Raw genomic sequence first — 16,649 nt, forward strand, 5'->3', positions numbered from 1 at the left:
GCGACACGTAAACGCATCAAGCTAGCTTGACAGCTAGCTAGCTGGCCAGTCGCCCAAAAACCACACAAGCCGCCGCGTAGAGTTTCTTTCAAAAGCCGTCATGGATTTAAATAATGTACTATCGCAACTCGAAAGCGCTAACGAGGTTAACATCGAGGAGCTTCTCCGGGAGTTCAACCGTGAGGTAGATATTGTGTTTTTCATTCTTTTACCTGTGCTAAAAGCAAACGAAGCTTGAGCGTGAGCTAGCATCCTTGCTAATTAAGAGGATTGCCTATTAAGTCAGCGAGTTATCCCGATAAGCTTCCTAAAGACAAAAGTAGAGCCTCGTGATTTTTAATTTCGACATATCACGCTTTTTTTTGAATGTGCATCGTAATAAGTAAAAACTCCACTTGGTTCCAATTGTAAACAATACACACATGCAGTTATTAACGTTGTAGTGAACATGGAATTGTTTCACCGATAACTTCGGTTGTTAATTACTTTTTTGGGTTTCGTTTCAGAACAGCCACACCTTCACTTTCGACCAGAAGGAGGAAACACTGCGCAGTGTAAGCAAATGTCATCATTGTGTTATGTTTTGCATCCATCAATTGGAGGGTTTGCTCTTAAAAGGGTGCAGTTTGAGTTTGTTCCAGCTCACTTAAAGAGATAGGCAATGGGTCAGACCAAACTCCTTTGTAAATAAAGTTTCAGGGAGAATTAAACTGATTTCCAAAATTCCATTTATGGGGATTTTCATCCTCTTTCCTTGATTTACTTGATTTTGTCGCCTCCTCGTTTTTAACAATAATACAGATAATAGATTGGTTACGGCTATGCAACTTAATTGCGGTAGCAACTCGTGTGCTTTCTTGTCATTTAGAGAAAAAAAAACTTGCTTTTCATCCATCCATCCATTATCTGCACAGCTTATCCTCAGTAGGGTTGCTGGGGTGCTGGAGCCCATCCCCGCTCTCTTCGGGCTGTGGGCAGGGGACACCCTGAACTGGTTGCCAGCCAGTCGCAAGGCACACAGGGACGGACAATTCACTCGCTCATTCACACCTAGGGACAATTTGTACCGGCCAATTAACCTAACATGCATGTTTTTGGAATGTGGGAGGAAACCGGAGTGCCCGGAGGAAACACGCGAAGCGCGGGGAGAACATGCAAACTCCACACAGGAGATTCGATCTTATGACCTCAGAATTGTGCCGCACACGCACTAACCACTGCGCCGCTGTGCTGCCCCTTCCTTTTCATAGTTATCACAATTTTCCACTCACTCCTTTTTCAGGCCAACGTCGCTATGTCCGAACATCTGAATTCTATTTTTGATACTAAATTGCAAATTCTACTTATGGGTGATTTTAACTTTCCTGACCTTCACCACAGTTTTCTTCAAAATTCTGATACTAATCTAACTTCAATGTTCAAAAACTTGGTTTCAAATGCAGGTTTCTTTCAGCATGTCGATAAACCAACCAGGGGGTCCAACATATTAGACCTTGTGTTTTCCACTGACAGATATCTGATTAAAAACATTGACGTTGGGCCGAGTTTCTCTACCAGTGATCACGATTCTGTTACTTTCCAACTTAACCTGGCTCTTAAAAAAGATACCGCTGCTCAGAACTACATAAATTTTAAAGACTGTGATCTACATGGCATGAGATACTTTCTGTCTAGTGTCAACTGGTACCTCTTATTTGATAATTGTGGGAATATTGAAGAAATGTGGGCAATATTTAAATCTGTTGTTTACACTTTGATATCCGTATACGTACCCTCAGTTGCTGTTACACCTCACGTCAACCGTGATATAGCTGAATTGCATAGGCGAAAGCAGTTTATTCACAAGCTTTATAAACGTGATCAGTTGGCATACTTGGAAAGTTATCAAGATGCTTCAAGGGAACTGCGGAGGGCCATCAGGCGGGAAAGTGTGGCCGAGGAAAATAAAGTTTTAGAGGCTAATAATACTCGTAAATTCTTTTCATACATCAACCGTAAACTAATTTCTAGGGCATCTATTCCCAACCTGTACGCATCTGACGGTACTGTTGCTACATATAATGCTGACAATGTCCGTATATTAAATGATCAGTATGCCAGTGTTTTTGGTCGTGACAATGGGGTTTCACCCGACTTTCCCAGCAGAACTTCAGCTGTTCTAAATTCTGTGGAACTTTCAAAGGAGTTAATTCATAGATACTTGATAAAACTTCCCAGCAAATTTTCAGCCGGCCCTGACAAAATTCCAAATTTCTTGCTTAAAAAGCTAGCTGACTTTTTATGTGAACCATTATTTTACCTGTTTTCTAGATCTTTTAAGGATTCACAGCTGCCTGAGGACTGGCTCAGTGCTATTGTCATACCGATTTTTAAAGGGGGGAGCACAACAAGTGCAGCCAACTATAGACCAGTTAGCTTGACTAGCTGCGTCTGTAAAGTGTTTGAGAAAATTATCTCAGATGCCATATGGAAATTTATACAGGAGCACAATCTTTTTACGTTTAAACAACATGGGTTTAGGTAAGGACATTCTACCATGACTAACTTAATAGCTCATTTGAATAATATTACCAGTATGTTTTTTGTTCACAATATGGCTGGTCATGTTGTTTACTTAGACTTTTGCAAGGCTTTTGATATAGTGTCTCATAACAAGCTTTTACAAAAACTGAAATGCTATGGTATTAGGGGAAAACTGCTTGAATGGATAACAGCATATTTGTCAAATCGTAAACAATGCGTAAAAATTGATGATGTTCTTTCAGCGTGGTCGGAAGTTTGTAGTGGGGTACCGCAGGGCTCAGTACTAGGACCATTATTATTTCAGTTTTTTGTGAACGACCTACCTGAGGCCATTCAAAGTAGTGACATCTCAATTTTTGCCGATGATGCTAAACTGTCGGCTTTCTTACCAAAAACCCAGGTGAATGGAACAATTGATTCTCTCCAAAATGACATTAAATCAGTTTTTCTTTGGTCCGAAAAGTGGCAACTGCAATTGTCATCTCATAAATGCTTAGCACAGTCGTTTTTACATGGTTCTGTTCCGCTGTATAACATTAATGATCATGATTTGCATGTTGTTACTGAACATAAGGATCTGGGTGTCACTCTTACTTCAAACTTAAAGTTTATCACGCATATCGCCAAAATTACCAACAAAGCCAATAACATAGCATCAAACATTTACAGAAACTTTTACAACAAGAACCCAGCATTCTTAGTTCGAATGTTTTGCGTTTATGTTAGACCCGGGTTAGAATATAACAGCGTTGTGTGGAACCCATACTTACTCAAGGACATTAACCTACTGGAAGGAGTTCAACGACGGTATACGATGCGGATACCTGGTATGCACAGCTGGTCATATCCGGAAAGACTACAAAGACTGAACTTGGACTTTTTGGAGCTCCGTAGAATTCGATTTGATTTAATTTTTGTGTTCAAAGTACTGCATGGAATGATCGATGTGCCTTTTGATCAATTTTTTGAGTTCTGTCGTGTTGATGGTTTACGTGGTCACAGATATAAGTTACGGGTGCCTAGACCTACCAGCAACTTGCACGGAAACTTTATTTCTTTCAGGATACCAAAAATTTGGAATTTTTTGCCTGACCGGGTTATTAGTGCAAATACGGTGCAAACCTTTAAGCAAAGGTTGGCAGAAACAGATCTGTCAAATTTCCTTAGGGGAGGGGGCGTAAGGTGACCATATTTGGCCATGCTCACTCTCAGCATTAGTTTTTCTTTTTGTGTCATGTTTTGATTAATGTATCCAACAATACCTTCAATAAACATTTCAAAAAACATTTTCATGATTTTAGCCCTTTAGCACCATCCATCTTCTGTGCCGCTTATCCTCATTAAGGAAGTGGGGGTTCTAGTGCCCATCCCTGCCATCTTTAGGCAGTGAGCAGGGAACACCCTGAACTAGTTGCCAGCCAGTCACAGGGCACACGAATACATACGACCATTCACACACTTATTCATACCTACGGACAATGTGAACCGGCCAATTAACCGTAGTGCCTGGAGGAAACCCACGCAGGCACAGAGAGAACATGCAAACTCCGAACGGGGAGACTGCAGTAGCTGGAATCGAGCCCTGGACCTCTGCACCGTGAGGCTGAGTGCAACCACCCATTCACAGTACAATGACTTTACAAAGTACACAATATTCTAAACCAAATTAAGAAAAAGTAAAGCATTGTGTGAGTTAGTTCAGCCAATAGCATATCGGCATGTTCAAGATGCCGTGAATCCGTGATACAAGCCAATAGCAAAAAAAACATTTTAGATAATTTTGACCAATAGCTGAAATGCATCTTGGAGACAAAATTTGTCATACGCATGAACACTGCAACGTTTAAAAGTTTTTGGCAATGTGAAATAATTTGTGGTTGATGTTGTATAGTGGGGACAATGTTGTAAAGAGGGGGCCAAAAAACATCTTATTCCACACTATAAAATGAAAACGCTATGTAAGAAAGTGTTCCATTCACAAAAAATATAATTTCTTGTGAAATTCTAAAAAGATAAAAGATGAAATATATTTTTTGTGCATGATTACTGATTCCATTTGCGTCGCTTGTCTTTTCCCTAGCGCTGGCCGGCATGGCAAATTCTGTCTTTTCTTATTGGTGCATTTGGAGAATTTGAGCAGGAGACATAGTTAATCCTTCATGTACTTGGTGCTAAGCTTTTAGCACTGCAGAGACACTACAGAGACCCCTTGCCACTCTGTGCTTCAGTTATCGCCGCTTCCCTCCTTAGCAGGAAAACATATATTAAATTAATAAAAGTTTGAATAATACGACCGAGGAAAGTTTCGGAGAACCAAGTTTCAGGCTGATTGGCCGGCACCACTTGACTTGAGATCTCCAATGCCAATTGGCCAATTCATGTTTCATATCATACCGTATTTCATACTTTATTGTGAATGGACACCTGCTCTGCTTCCCTCCCTCTGCATCTCAGTGAGAAGAGTTCGTGTTTGTCTCCCTTCGTCATGCTGAATTATTTGTTCTTTTTCTTTTGCTTTACAATGGTAAGGCTGTAATCAAGGTGCGCTAAAAACAAAACAAAAATCTATCTTTATCCCGAAGCCATAATCTAGTGGGGAGGATTCAAGAACACACCCACCACCTTGCTCTTCCCAACCCAACATTAAACCCTCAGCACAAAAAGGGGTGAGTTGCTGTGCCAGGCAACCTTTCATCAGCAAAGAGGCCTGAGAGCATGCACGAAAGCCAAAAATATAGACAAATTCAAATTAGTCGACAAGTATGCCTTAATAAAGGCACACCAAAGGAAACCCTGACTAATTAAAATATAAATTACATTGAAAATCAAACTGTTTTCTATTTATTCTCGCTCTCTCACTCTTTCTCTCTCCCAGTCGGTAAGTCTCCAAGTCCCTTGTAATGAAGGTCGCCCCCCTAAAAAAAGAAAAAAAGGTGCGACATTACTTGCCGGATTTTCACCTTTTGAGGGTGGTGCTGATTCCCATTAACCACGAAAACAGAGGGATCTCTGTACTACATTTTTAATTGTTCTTTATTTTGCCATTCGGCAAATGTTTTTGGTACATTACCATTACCAAGTTCTGTAATCAATATCAAACATTCCGTTTGTTCTAATGCCAATTTGCCAATACAAGTCTTTTGCCTTTTCAGAAACTGTGCCAGAGTGTGTTAATAGTACTCGGGATGCAAGTGCAGCCCAGCTGTCAAAAAACTTGCCTGGAGACCCTGCGCATCCTCTCCCGCGACAAATGCGTCCTGGCACCCGTCGCCACCCGGGAAGGCATGCTGACTCTGGCCCGGATGGCCCGGTTGGGCACCGGGGCCACGGCGGGCGATGCCCAGGAACCCCCGCAGCCAAGCGCGCCGGTGGCCGAGGAAGAGAGGGTGGTGGTCGTGGAGGCCCTGAAGTGCTTGTGCAACGTGGTGTACAACAGCGCGGCGGCTCAGCAAGTGAGCGTGGACGTGAAGTTAGCTCACGGTTTGTGCGCCAGCCTGCGCACGGCCGCCGCCTGGCACCACGAGGTGGGCCTGTTCACGCTGCGCCTCCTCTTCCTGCTGTCGGCGCTGCGCTCGGATCTGCGGGGGGAGCTGAGGAGGGAGAAGCAGGTTTTGAAGCTCCTGGCCGAGGTGCTGGAGCACACCTTGGACGTCAGGTGGGACGGCACCTATGAAGTTGCTCGGCCTGACCCGCAGGCCCTTCCCCTGCCCGCTGAGGACAATGAGAGAGCCATGGAAGCTCTCAAAGCGCTTTTTAACCTCACTGTGTGCAATGTTGGCGGTAAGGTAAGAATGGTCGTAAGGCCGGATGATTTTTCAAATCTTTTTACTAATTCTTCTTTGTGAGAGACATGCGGTGTGAGTAATAGGCTTACATCCATCCATGTGCTGCTCCAGAAAACCAAGAATTTTCCTACTGTATCTCTTGCATGACGTAAGAGGCGTCTTAAATAGGGCGGAGCGAGAGGGCTGGCAATCCCCTCCTTTGTATCAATCTCCCAAAAGGAGTTAAGATGCAACTGTAATAGTATTATAATTGGAATAATATGTTTATTAGTTATAATAACAAGATTAATCATAATAAGCTTGAATCGACTGTGTAATAACTAGACCACTAGGTGTCTGGACAGCATAGAAAAAGGCATTCAATTAAATCTTATCACACTATCTTACTTATGGTACCGCGTTTTACCATGCTTTGGCTGTACTCTTTCCCATAATGTCCCATTACAATTCTTCTTGCCTAGTAGTGAGGGTTTGGCGCTGTCACCACCGCGTGCTGGGTTCGAATCCCATTGCAACCAAAGCTGAGCAAATGTGATCAGCGATAATTGTCGACTCATTGCTTAAGGACGGTTATATAATATCGCAAAACCTTGGTATAGGGCGCAGCCAAACATAAAGTTGTTTTTTTGGGGTAAAAACAAATGCGTGTATGTACGAAGAAATACAGTTTAAGCAAAAAAATAAGGTGCATTTTCATCATATTTTCTTTTTAACTATTGTTTTCGCTTTCAAAAAAAATCATTTTTTCAAATTTTGTACTAAAATAAAAAACAAGTAGCGCCCAAAGTTATTTATTATGACAGTTCACAGAGGTTATAACTGCCAGGGTCATCAGGGAACTACTCTCTGTATTGTGTCTTGGGAAAGTACATCCCATCTCTCCTTATGCCGATTTTTGGGGCAGGTGTCTGCTTTCCCACGTGAAACAGATAGATTTGGTTTCCATGGTTACCAGTAACAGTAAAAGCCTTCTAATCTGGTGCAGCACCTTCATCATCTCGTCGCCAGTGTAAAGCATCATCCTGCTCTTCATAGATGAGCTGGACTTCAGTATTGACAAGCAGGAGTGTGTGCCAATACTCATACTAGATTCACTGGGGTAAAACTCATTCATCTCGAAATTTAGAATAGGCCTGTTTTGTTCATATTCACATTGTACAATATACATTGCATCAAAGTGTTGATGTTAACTCTACTTTTGTGACATAATAAATGCTCAAGGGCTCTTTGTTTGTTTAGTATATTTTTGTATTGAGTACGATTCCTCAAAAAATATGCTAGTACAGGCACGATTCCGGAAAATTAACTAATCTTTTAAAGAAATGCGTTTAAATTCTCATATATCGTCAATGCATTTAATGATGTTTTATCCATTTATTTTAAGGTCAAGGTAATCACTTGACAAAATAAAATGGAACACAATTAACATGATATTTTTTCAATAAGTTTGGATGACCATTGAGGGCTCCTTAACTTGAAATGTTGGAACATAATGTCAAATAAACGGGAAGTCAAAGCTATAAAAGTGAAGTATCTTGTTGAACGGACGGAATGTAAACAATGTTAACAAATGTAAGCAAAGACTAGCAGAGATGTTCTGAACTTCTTGAAAGTTCTAGTGAAGCTTTGTTAGAAATATTAGTGATGAGTACTTTTCGTAGCGTAGAGTAAGGCAAGAACATTGAACACCATACGAAGATTTTTTTAAGCTTCCCAGTTGAAACCTTAAGACGGTAGGGTTCAAGGTGGCCATTAGGGTTTAGGGTAAGTCTCCGTCACCTGTAGGCGAAACTCACTCGTTTATGTGAAGAATCTGCAAACTAGATTCATTGTGTTCCTATTTTAAAGATTGTCTTCTAAAGATATTTCTAATATGCATCTTTCTTTGTCTCACTTAAGCAGCACATTTCCTAAACTTACTAGTATACTGAACAGAATATTTAGACTAGTGCTCTTCATTTGTTTTTCTCAAAGGAGGATGACCACCAGTACAGAGTCATCGCTGCAATTTTGCGCCATGTGCTGATGCTACAAACTGAAATGGAAGAGAAAACAGAGGAAGCACACAGGTGGGGAACCTGAACGACTCGTGCGTCCATGTTAAGTTGGTCCCATCATTATTTGAAAAAAGCAATGACAAGAAATGGCTTACTGTCACTTTCCCACTTTATTAAAATTGATAGTAGGTTGGGCATTCAGTATAAGGGCTGCAACTAATGACTGTTTTAATAGCTGAATGGTCACCGTCTATTGAAACAATTAGTCAAATAATCTGATAAGAATTGATCAAATAAAACAAAAGTGTACATTCAGTTGTCAACTGCAAAGTCTGTAACAAAAGTACTTCACAATTTTCAACAGGTTTAAATAAAACAGTTTTAACACCTGTCGTATGTTTTTCGGATTGCATGCATTTCATATCAAATACGTGTTTTAGGCAAAGTCTGGGATAACCATCTTTCTTTGATGGCGAAATATACACGTTAGAATGAACATATAAATAGAAGGAGACCGAGAGGAAGGCCGTTATTGACGTAGATGGATGGTGTTATGAGTGCACTGGAGGAAAGAGATCGAAATGTAGTGGAAGCTAGAGCTCTTGTTGGTGATAGGAAGGAGTGGAGAGGTGTTGTGAAAGGATAATAGGATGTTTGGACGCGTTCTAAAGGATGGGCAGGGCACCTGTATGATGCGGCAGGGGTAAACCAGTGAAAGCTGTCGGGCTCTGCTGTTGAACAGAAGAGTGTTGTGTCACTCTGAATCGAGTCACGTGGCTGCTTTCTTGTGTCCCATTTCATCTGGAGGGACGAAAGCATGACCAACTTGGATGTCGAGGTGCTTAACTTGTTTGGGTGTTTGGGCATTTGGGTTGCCCATGGTCCAAATATTTTTGTGCGTTTTTTTTTGCTAGTCTTCCCTTTTTATTTTCTTTGTTTTTGTATGTGTTTGTCTTACTGTCGGTCATTTTTGAAGGGGGGCGTCGCTACTTTGTAGATTTTCACTTTTCGCGGGTGGTTTTGGTCCCCATTAACCGCGATAACCGAGGGATTACTGTAGTCTTTTTATTCAACGTACCAAGGTTAAAATGCTTCCAAACTTCTTACTTTTTTGTACGCGTGCTTGTTTTCGATGTCTCCACTTCTGTAAGTTACCCTTCGAGACAGAGAAGTTATTGCACATAGGCGACTGCTCAGCAAAGATTATAATCATGTGGGATTCCTCAAGCTGTTGGAAAAATGTGTTTGGAGACAAAAGTATTCCTATTATTGCTTTTTCTCAACAACGTTGACTAATTGTTGCAGCCCTAGTAAGGATTTGACTTAATCCAATAAAATGTGAAGTGTAGAATGAGCAGTTTGCTTGCTTTGGCTTGCTCTGTTCAGCCACAACACGAGTAGAATCTATTCTGCCAAGTGATCTTGTCACAGAATAAACCCCGCAGCTCATCTCAACTTTAAGCGCTTAGCGACGACTCAGGAAGTGACTGCATAATAAGCTTTTGTCTTAGCTTCAAAGACAAACTCGGAGGCTTCAGAAAAAGTACACGCCATTTTTAACGTCATCACCAATAGTTTGAATGTGAGACCACAAACACGGGGGACAAAGGCGTTCCCTAAATCTTTAGAAGTGGGATGACAATTCGGATCAACTTAAACAGCAGCACAGTGACAGTTCAACATTTATTGTGTAAAGTCTACTTAAAAAAACACTTAAAATGAGAAATTTTATGCAGTTCTTTTATTTTCCTAATTTTTTTCGTAAAAAGATTTTTTAGATTATTGAAGTAAAAATCATATTCAAAATGAGCCTGTGGAACAATTTACCCTAAAAACTTAATAAATTATTTAAAATGAGCAAATATATTTGCTACGGCGATATCAATAATTTTACTCTTCGTAATTATTTTTTATATTGAACTAAAAATATTTTCAAAATTCTGAAAAAAATAAAATATGAGCTCAAATTTCAGCCCGTGGAACGATTGACTTAAAATCACAACATATAAAATATCCAAAATGAGCTAATGTATTCATTTCATAAAAGTCAATCATTGTACTTGAAGAATTTTTTCTTTGTACTAAAAATATATTTTAAATTCTTGAAATAAAAATAAGCCTGTGGAACAATTTATTGAAAAAACAATACATTGCAAGAATATAGTTGAGCAAATATATTAATATATATTTTTTACAATTTTTTTCCTCATTTCTTACTTGATAAAAAAAAGTGAAAATGCAATAAATAAGAGGCATAATATTTAAAATGAGCCATTAAAACAAACAAAAAGAAAATACTTAACAAAATAATTGAGTACAGATAATATATACCCTGGGGCAGCACAGCGGCGCAGTGATTAGCGCGTGTGCGGCACAGTTCTGAGGTCATGAGATCGAACCTCCTGTGTGGAGTGTTCTCCCCGTGCTTGCGTGGGTTTCCTCCCACATTCCAAAAACATGCGTGCCAGGTGAATTGGCCGGTCCAAATTGTCCCTAGGAGTGAATGAGCAAGTGAGTTTTCCTTCTCTGTGTGCCCTGTGACTGGCTGGCAACCAGTTCAGGGTGTTCCCTGCCCACTGCCCGAAGATGGCTGGAATGGGCTCCAGCACCCCCGCCACCCTACTGAGGATAAGCGGTGCAGATAATGGATGGATGAAATATATACCCTTAGCAAACATTTTTCTTTTTTAAATGGTTTTCTGTTGTTTACAGGGGTCACTACATTGAAAACTACAATTGACTTCTATCTTGTAACCCACAGCCATGCTGTCAACCTACTAAACAACCTACCAGTGTCCTGCCTTGACGCGTTAATCGACCTGCCCATACGAGGGGGACTGGAGGAATATGGTGGCAAAAACATGGAGGCCATTCAGGTGCTCCTCGACTTTATGGAGAAACGGATAGACAAGGTAAAATATCCGATTTGGTGGTAATTTGTTTTTTTTCAAGCCACAACGGTACTATAAAGACATGCAGGTCATGAGATGTATTTTTCAGGGTTCAAACTACAAAGAGGGTCTCACCCCTGTGCTCAGCCTGCTGACGGAAGGTTCCAGACACCACAGAGAGATCCGCAGATATATCAAAGCACAGGTGCTGCACCCCAAACCTCATTCACCATCAAATGTGTGATTTTCTAATCATCTGCACTCTATAGGTACTTCCTCCTCTCACCGATGTGAAGATGAGGCCGGAGGTGGGAACCACAACCAGGAACAAACTGGTGCGGCTGATGACGCACGTGGAGATGGCCGTCAAGCAGGCAGCCGCAGAGTTTCTCTTTGTTCTGTGTAAAGAGAGTGGTAAGGAGGGGTGACGTGGGTTCTTGTCGGAACATTAAGTACATTGGGTTTTGAAATGTCATTTGTTTGTGTTTAGTGGACAACCTGTTGAAGTACACGGGTTACGGGAATGCGGCGGGACTGCTGATGGCACGGGGGCTGCTAGGAGGAGGAAGAGGGGAGACGGAATACTCGCCGGACGAAGACTCTGACACAGAAGAGTACAAAACGGCCAAACCTTTGTGAGTGATTGTGAATTATATTAATACCGTAGACCTCCAGGATACGGCATTAAACCGTTGTGAGGTAGCGATCACAAGGTGAAATTGTCATATGGTGGGGGAAAGAATCCTATGGTAATTAGCGTGTTCCAAACCCTGGTACCCCAGTTAAATACATTACAATTCTATATAGATATGGAATATAAGATATAACAAAATAGTATGTAGTATATGTGTACATGATTTAATATGTATATACGGAACAATTTATTTTTTATTTACCTTTGGTTTAACGTGACTTTGACCTGGTAGAGTGGTGTGCTGGTCGGATGCACAGTGGTGAGGAGATGGCAGATTCAAATTAAAACCGATTTTAAAACGTACATTTGTGAGGATTATGTAGCCCATAGAATACTTTGTTGCATTTATCGCATTCTTATCCTTAATAATTGTCCCGAACGTCCATTGGTTTCGGCCATTTTCCTTAGCAAGGGTGTGCCTTCTTCGTATTTCTTGATAAATGCTAACTTTGTTTCCATGGTTATCTTGTTTTTTCCTCACCACAAATCTTCAGGCCAATAGCAAATAAAGACAGTACAGTTTTGTATCGCAAAATCTTTACAACGTCCAGGCGATTCTGAACTAAAACAAAGAGAAAAGCATTGTGCGGAGGAGTTCAGCCAAACTAATTGCAGACTGGCATCTTAGAGATGTGTGACTCGCACAGGCATATGCACCAATACCGCAAAGATATTGGTCCCACTAAATAATTTATGTCATATAGAGTTCCACATGGTAATGTGAAAACATCCTAAAGTAGGGACGCTGTAACCTGGGGTCTTCTGTATGGACTGCGAATCCAGAAAGTATTGAACCAATGGTTTCATTTTTCTAAATTTATAACAATATGAGTGAAACTGTCAGGTCAAACCATAAACATCAATATTTATATATATTTTTATTTAGCATTAACCCCATCACTGGTCACGTGGAGGAGCCCATGCCAAATCCCATGGAGGAAATGACCGAAGAGCAAAAGGAGTACGAAGCCCAGAAGCTTGTCAACATGCTGGACAAGCTGTCAAGGTAACCACGGCAACGGTTTTGTTTATCAAACAGGATAAAAAAAGGGGGGCACAATTGGCCACATTTTATGCCCAAGTACTTACCAGGGTTACCGATTTGTTATAAAGTTGTTTTGTTTTTGTGTTTTTAACTCCAATTCGTAAAATTTTGTTTTTAATCGATTTAACTGTCAGTTTGATTAAGTCGTTTTGGGGGGTAATTTATGTTTTTAGTTTGATTAAAATATTAGACATTGGTGTAAGAACTACTTTGTGTTAGTGATTAGCGTGAGGGGTTTGATATGCCTTTTTAAAATGACGTAAGTTATTAATATGCTGTTATTAATGTTATTATCAGGGTGTAGTACAGGGGTTAAAATGGGCTCAGCCAACCACTAAAGATCCACCTTATAAAAGAGCAGTGATTTACATCTATATATAGTTGGCTAATTTCAAAATGTTTATCATGCATTTAAAGACACTGACCGCTCCAGATTTTTCATGCCAGTTAAAAATAACATTGGCTATTTTTAAAACCAATCCATGATGTCAGGTCATGTTTATTTGTGACGCACTTAATGACAGTCTCAAAGGGCTGCACAGACCACAGAATATTGCAAACCACAGACTACCAGCTCAGTAGCCTAGATGGTAGTGTGCCCGCTTTGAGACTGGGAGGTCGCTGGTTCGCGCCTCGGCCGAGTCATACCTAATTGGTAAAATGGCGGCGCCCTCTGTTGGCTGCGGCTGCATCGGCTCGCTACAACGGGTCAGGTGTATCGACATTTCGTTCTGTGTACATTGTTACAAAGAATGACAATACAAAGGAAATTATTATTATTATTATGACACCATCCCCTGATCTAAAACCTACATGAGGGCAAGGAAAAACTCAGACCGCACATGAGGTAATCCCCCTTCCAGGATGACCAGGGTGCAATGGGTGTGGTAATAACGAATAATGATAATAAGATATTGTCAACATAAAATATAGGTTATTCATATGCTATAGGAAAAATCTAAAGACAAAACACCCTTCTAAACAGTTCCGCTGAGGTTGCAGATCGAATCTCACAGGGAAGAGCATTCCACAGCACCGGGATGGAGAACGCTTTCGAACCTCTTCTTGGCTCTTGGGATCACTAGTAGACCAGCATTTTCAGAGCGAAGGCTCCGGACCGGAATATAGGGGGAAATTAAATCTGAAAGATATGAGGGAGCAAGTCCATGCATGATTTTGTATACTACCAATAGAACCTTAAAATTACATCTTAAGCTAACGGGGAGCCAATGCAGGTTAGCTAAACTCGGGGTAATGCGATCAAACTTTTTTGTCTTAGTTCAAAACCTCGCTGCAGCATTTTGTACCAGCTGAAGGCTCTTAATTTTGATGGTGAATCCCTGGCTTACAGTACATTGTTTAAACACACAAAACACAATGACATCCACACAAAAAATAGATTGAAAAATACAATGTAGCTCTTTCACACCCAAAATAAAACAAAATTCTTCCCCAGACCTATCACTACCCTAAAGGAGCGCAAAACTGATATGCATGTTGCCAGTTGCATTGAAATGGATGTACTCGTATCTTGCCTATTTTAGTTTTTAATTTTAATTTATTTTATTTTTGGCACTACTTTTCATTGATTTATTGTTCCATCCATCCATTATCTGCACCGCTTATCCCCAGTAGGGTCACGGGGAGCCCAGCTATCATCGGGCAGTGGGACACCCTGAACTGGTTGCCAGACAGTTGCAGGGTACACAGACAACTCACTCGATAATTCAGGGAGGAAACCGGAGTGCCCAGAGGAAACCCACGTAGCCACGGGGAGAACATGCAAACTCCACTGGCACTATCATTAAACTTTAGGCCAGTTTCCAATGCACTAGTGATTGTTTTTGCCAATTCATCCTGACATTCTTTTATCTTATTTTTCTTTTTTAAGTCTTGTGTTTACCCTGGAGTGCCACGTTTAATCTCATTGGAAACAATTTTGACTACATTGTTTCAATTCAAATCAACTCCGCACATGACATGAATTGAAAGACTAAACGTCAAATGACAAACCAATCTTTGATGCACCAAACCTAGTTTTGAGGCATTTTTTCTGTTTTGTACGCCTCCCCCCCCCCCCCCCCCCCCCCCCCTCGGTGATGTATTTGATCCAAAGGCGTTGACAGTGTGTTAACCAGCAGCAACACGGAGGCACCTGGATTTATATTAGCGCTGACCTTTTATCGCGCTGGCGTCCTAACACCCATCTCGCCGCTCCCTGCCAACCGAGTCGACCCGGCAAGAATCTCCCCCGCGTCAATTAGTCGGTGACGGTACGCCAAAATGAAACAGACCGCTCCGTTAATTAGCCTCCACCTAATTAGTGAAGCAGACCTGAGGCGCAGGTTCCCATTCATGAGTATAATCAGCAAAGCGAGTGTCCCGACTTTGTTGTCGCGGCGAACAATTGCGAGGGCCCGTCTATTGTCACGCGGCCCGACGGGTAATGAGGCACGTGCGCGCCCAAAGAGGAAGATTCCTCTCCGAGACCGGCTTCTCCTTTCTTTCATCCCCGTGTCGCGACTCCAGAACAAACAAACTCCGAGGGGATGAATCCACCTGGAAAGAATGTCCAACACTAACTGCTTAACTGCTCGTCCAATTAGCACATTCTCTACCTGCACACCTTTTGTCAATTGGCGTGTTGTTGTTAATTGGGTCGACGAGATGTCTGACGCCTCTACGGGTAAACATCTTGATAGGCTCGGGCGGATATGCTGACTTTTGGTCATTGACTCGGGGAACACTCGCTGGCGTCAGTGCGGTCGAGACTGAGATCTGTCGGCAGTACTTGAATCCCAAGAGTCTAATGACACGTCCGGTGCTTGTAAACCTTTGGCAGGTACTTGATCAGGGGTCACAAATGTGGGGCCAGCTTTCCCCCCTAAGAACACCTGATGAGCCTGTGGACCAGTTCTGCAAAGAGCACACCAATAATGTGTCCTTGTGGTTTTCTTGGAATTGTTTTCTACAAATGTCTTGAGAAATTATTGTGACGCTGTGATCCATGTCCTTAAAGAAAGGATCAATTCTTCCAAAATTATTTTTGAAGTTAGCTTATAATTTTTATAAATCACTTTGTGCTCTTATACAAGGCCGATGTTTTAGTAGTGAACTGAGCTTATTTAACACTACTTATATTTAAACTGGTTATAACATAAATAAATAACATGTTATTTTAGAAATGCTTAAATCTTTGAGCTAAACCGTAACAAAAAATAGCTCTCAGATTCGACAAGGTTTGTGACTCTTACACAGCCAGTATAACAATTTATATGTTAATGTATTTGGTTTTATCAAAAGTTCTGCTCTTATAACTGGTTGCATAATTATAAACATTGTGACTTAAAAATATGAGATTTTGATTTACCTTTAATTTCCTGCTTTTGTTTTGGATAAAACTATGCCTATTTTTTGTTTTATTTTAATGCTGCATGCTATACAATAAACTAAAATAACCACTTACTGGCAAGAATAGTTACCTTTTTCAGTGCTATATTTTGTATGTTCAAGGCTTGTATGCGTAACCTGTAGTTTTGTACTAAAAAAAACTTTCTTTAAATAATATGCTCTATAAAGATAGATAAAGTGAAGTTTACCTTACTTTTGGAAGATTAACTTTAAGAGTTGGGCTACTTCCTCCTCAGTGGTAAAAAGTGGCCGGGAAAAAAGCGATCTAACCATTTTCTCTGCCGCATCAAGCTTTCTTATTAC

General features: G+C 40.9%; 1 protein-coding gene across 1 annotated transcript in view; it reads left to right on the forward strand.

The window, feature by feature from the left end:
* Nucleotides 1–16,649, forward strand: part of ric8b (RIC8 guanine nucleotide exchange factor B) — a 21,069-nt gene continuing 4,420 nt past the window's right edge. The window contains exons 1-9 of the mRNA XM_088340351.1: nt 1–184; nt 507–554; nt 5,676–6,308; nt 8,283–8,377; nt 11,067–11,217; nt 11,306–11,401; nt 11,466–11,610; nt 11,687–11,831; nt 12,777–12,896. Coding sequence (XP_088196477.1) covers nt 101–184; nt 507–554; nt 5,676–6,308; nt 8,283–8,377; nt 11,067–11,217; nt 11,306–11,401; nt 11,466–11,610; nt 11,687–11,831; nt 12,777–12,896 — 1,517 coding nt within the window. The 5' untranslated portion in view covers nt 1–100. The remainder of the gene's footprint in view (nt 185–506; nt 555–5,675; nt 6,309–8,282; nt 8,378–11,066; nt 11,218–11,305; nt 11,402–11,465; nt 11,611–11,686; nt 11,832–12,776; nt 12,897–16,649) is intronic.

Source organism: Urocampus carinirostris, chromosome 7 (genome assembly GCF_059441175.1).
Source record: "Urocampus carinirostris isolate Australia breed hairy pipefish chromosome 7, RoL_Ucar_1.0, whole genome shotgun sequence".
Lineage (NCBI taxonomy): Eukaryota > Metazoa > Chordata > Actinopteri > Syngnathiformes > Syngnathidae > Urocampus > Urocampus carinirostris.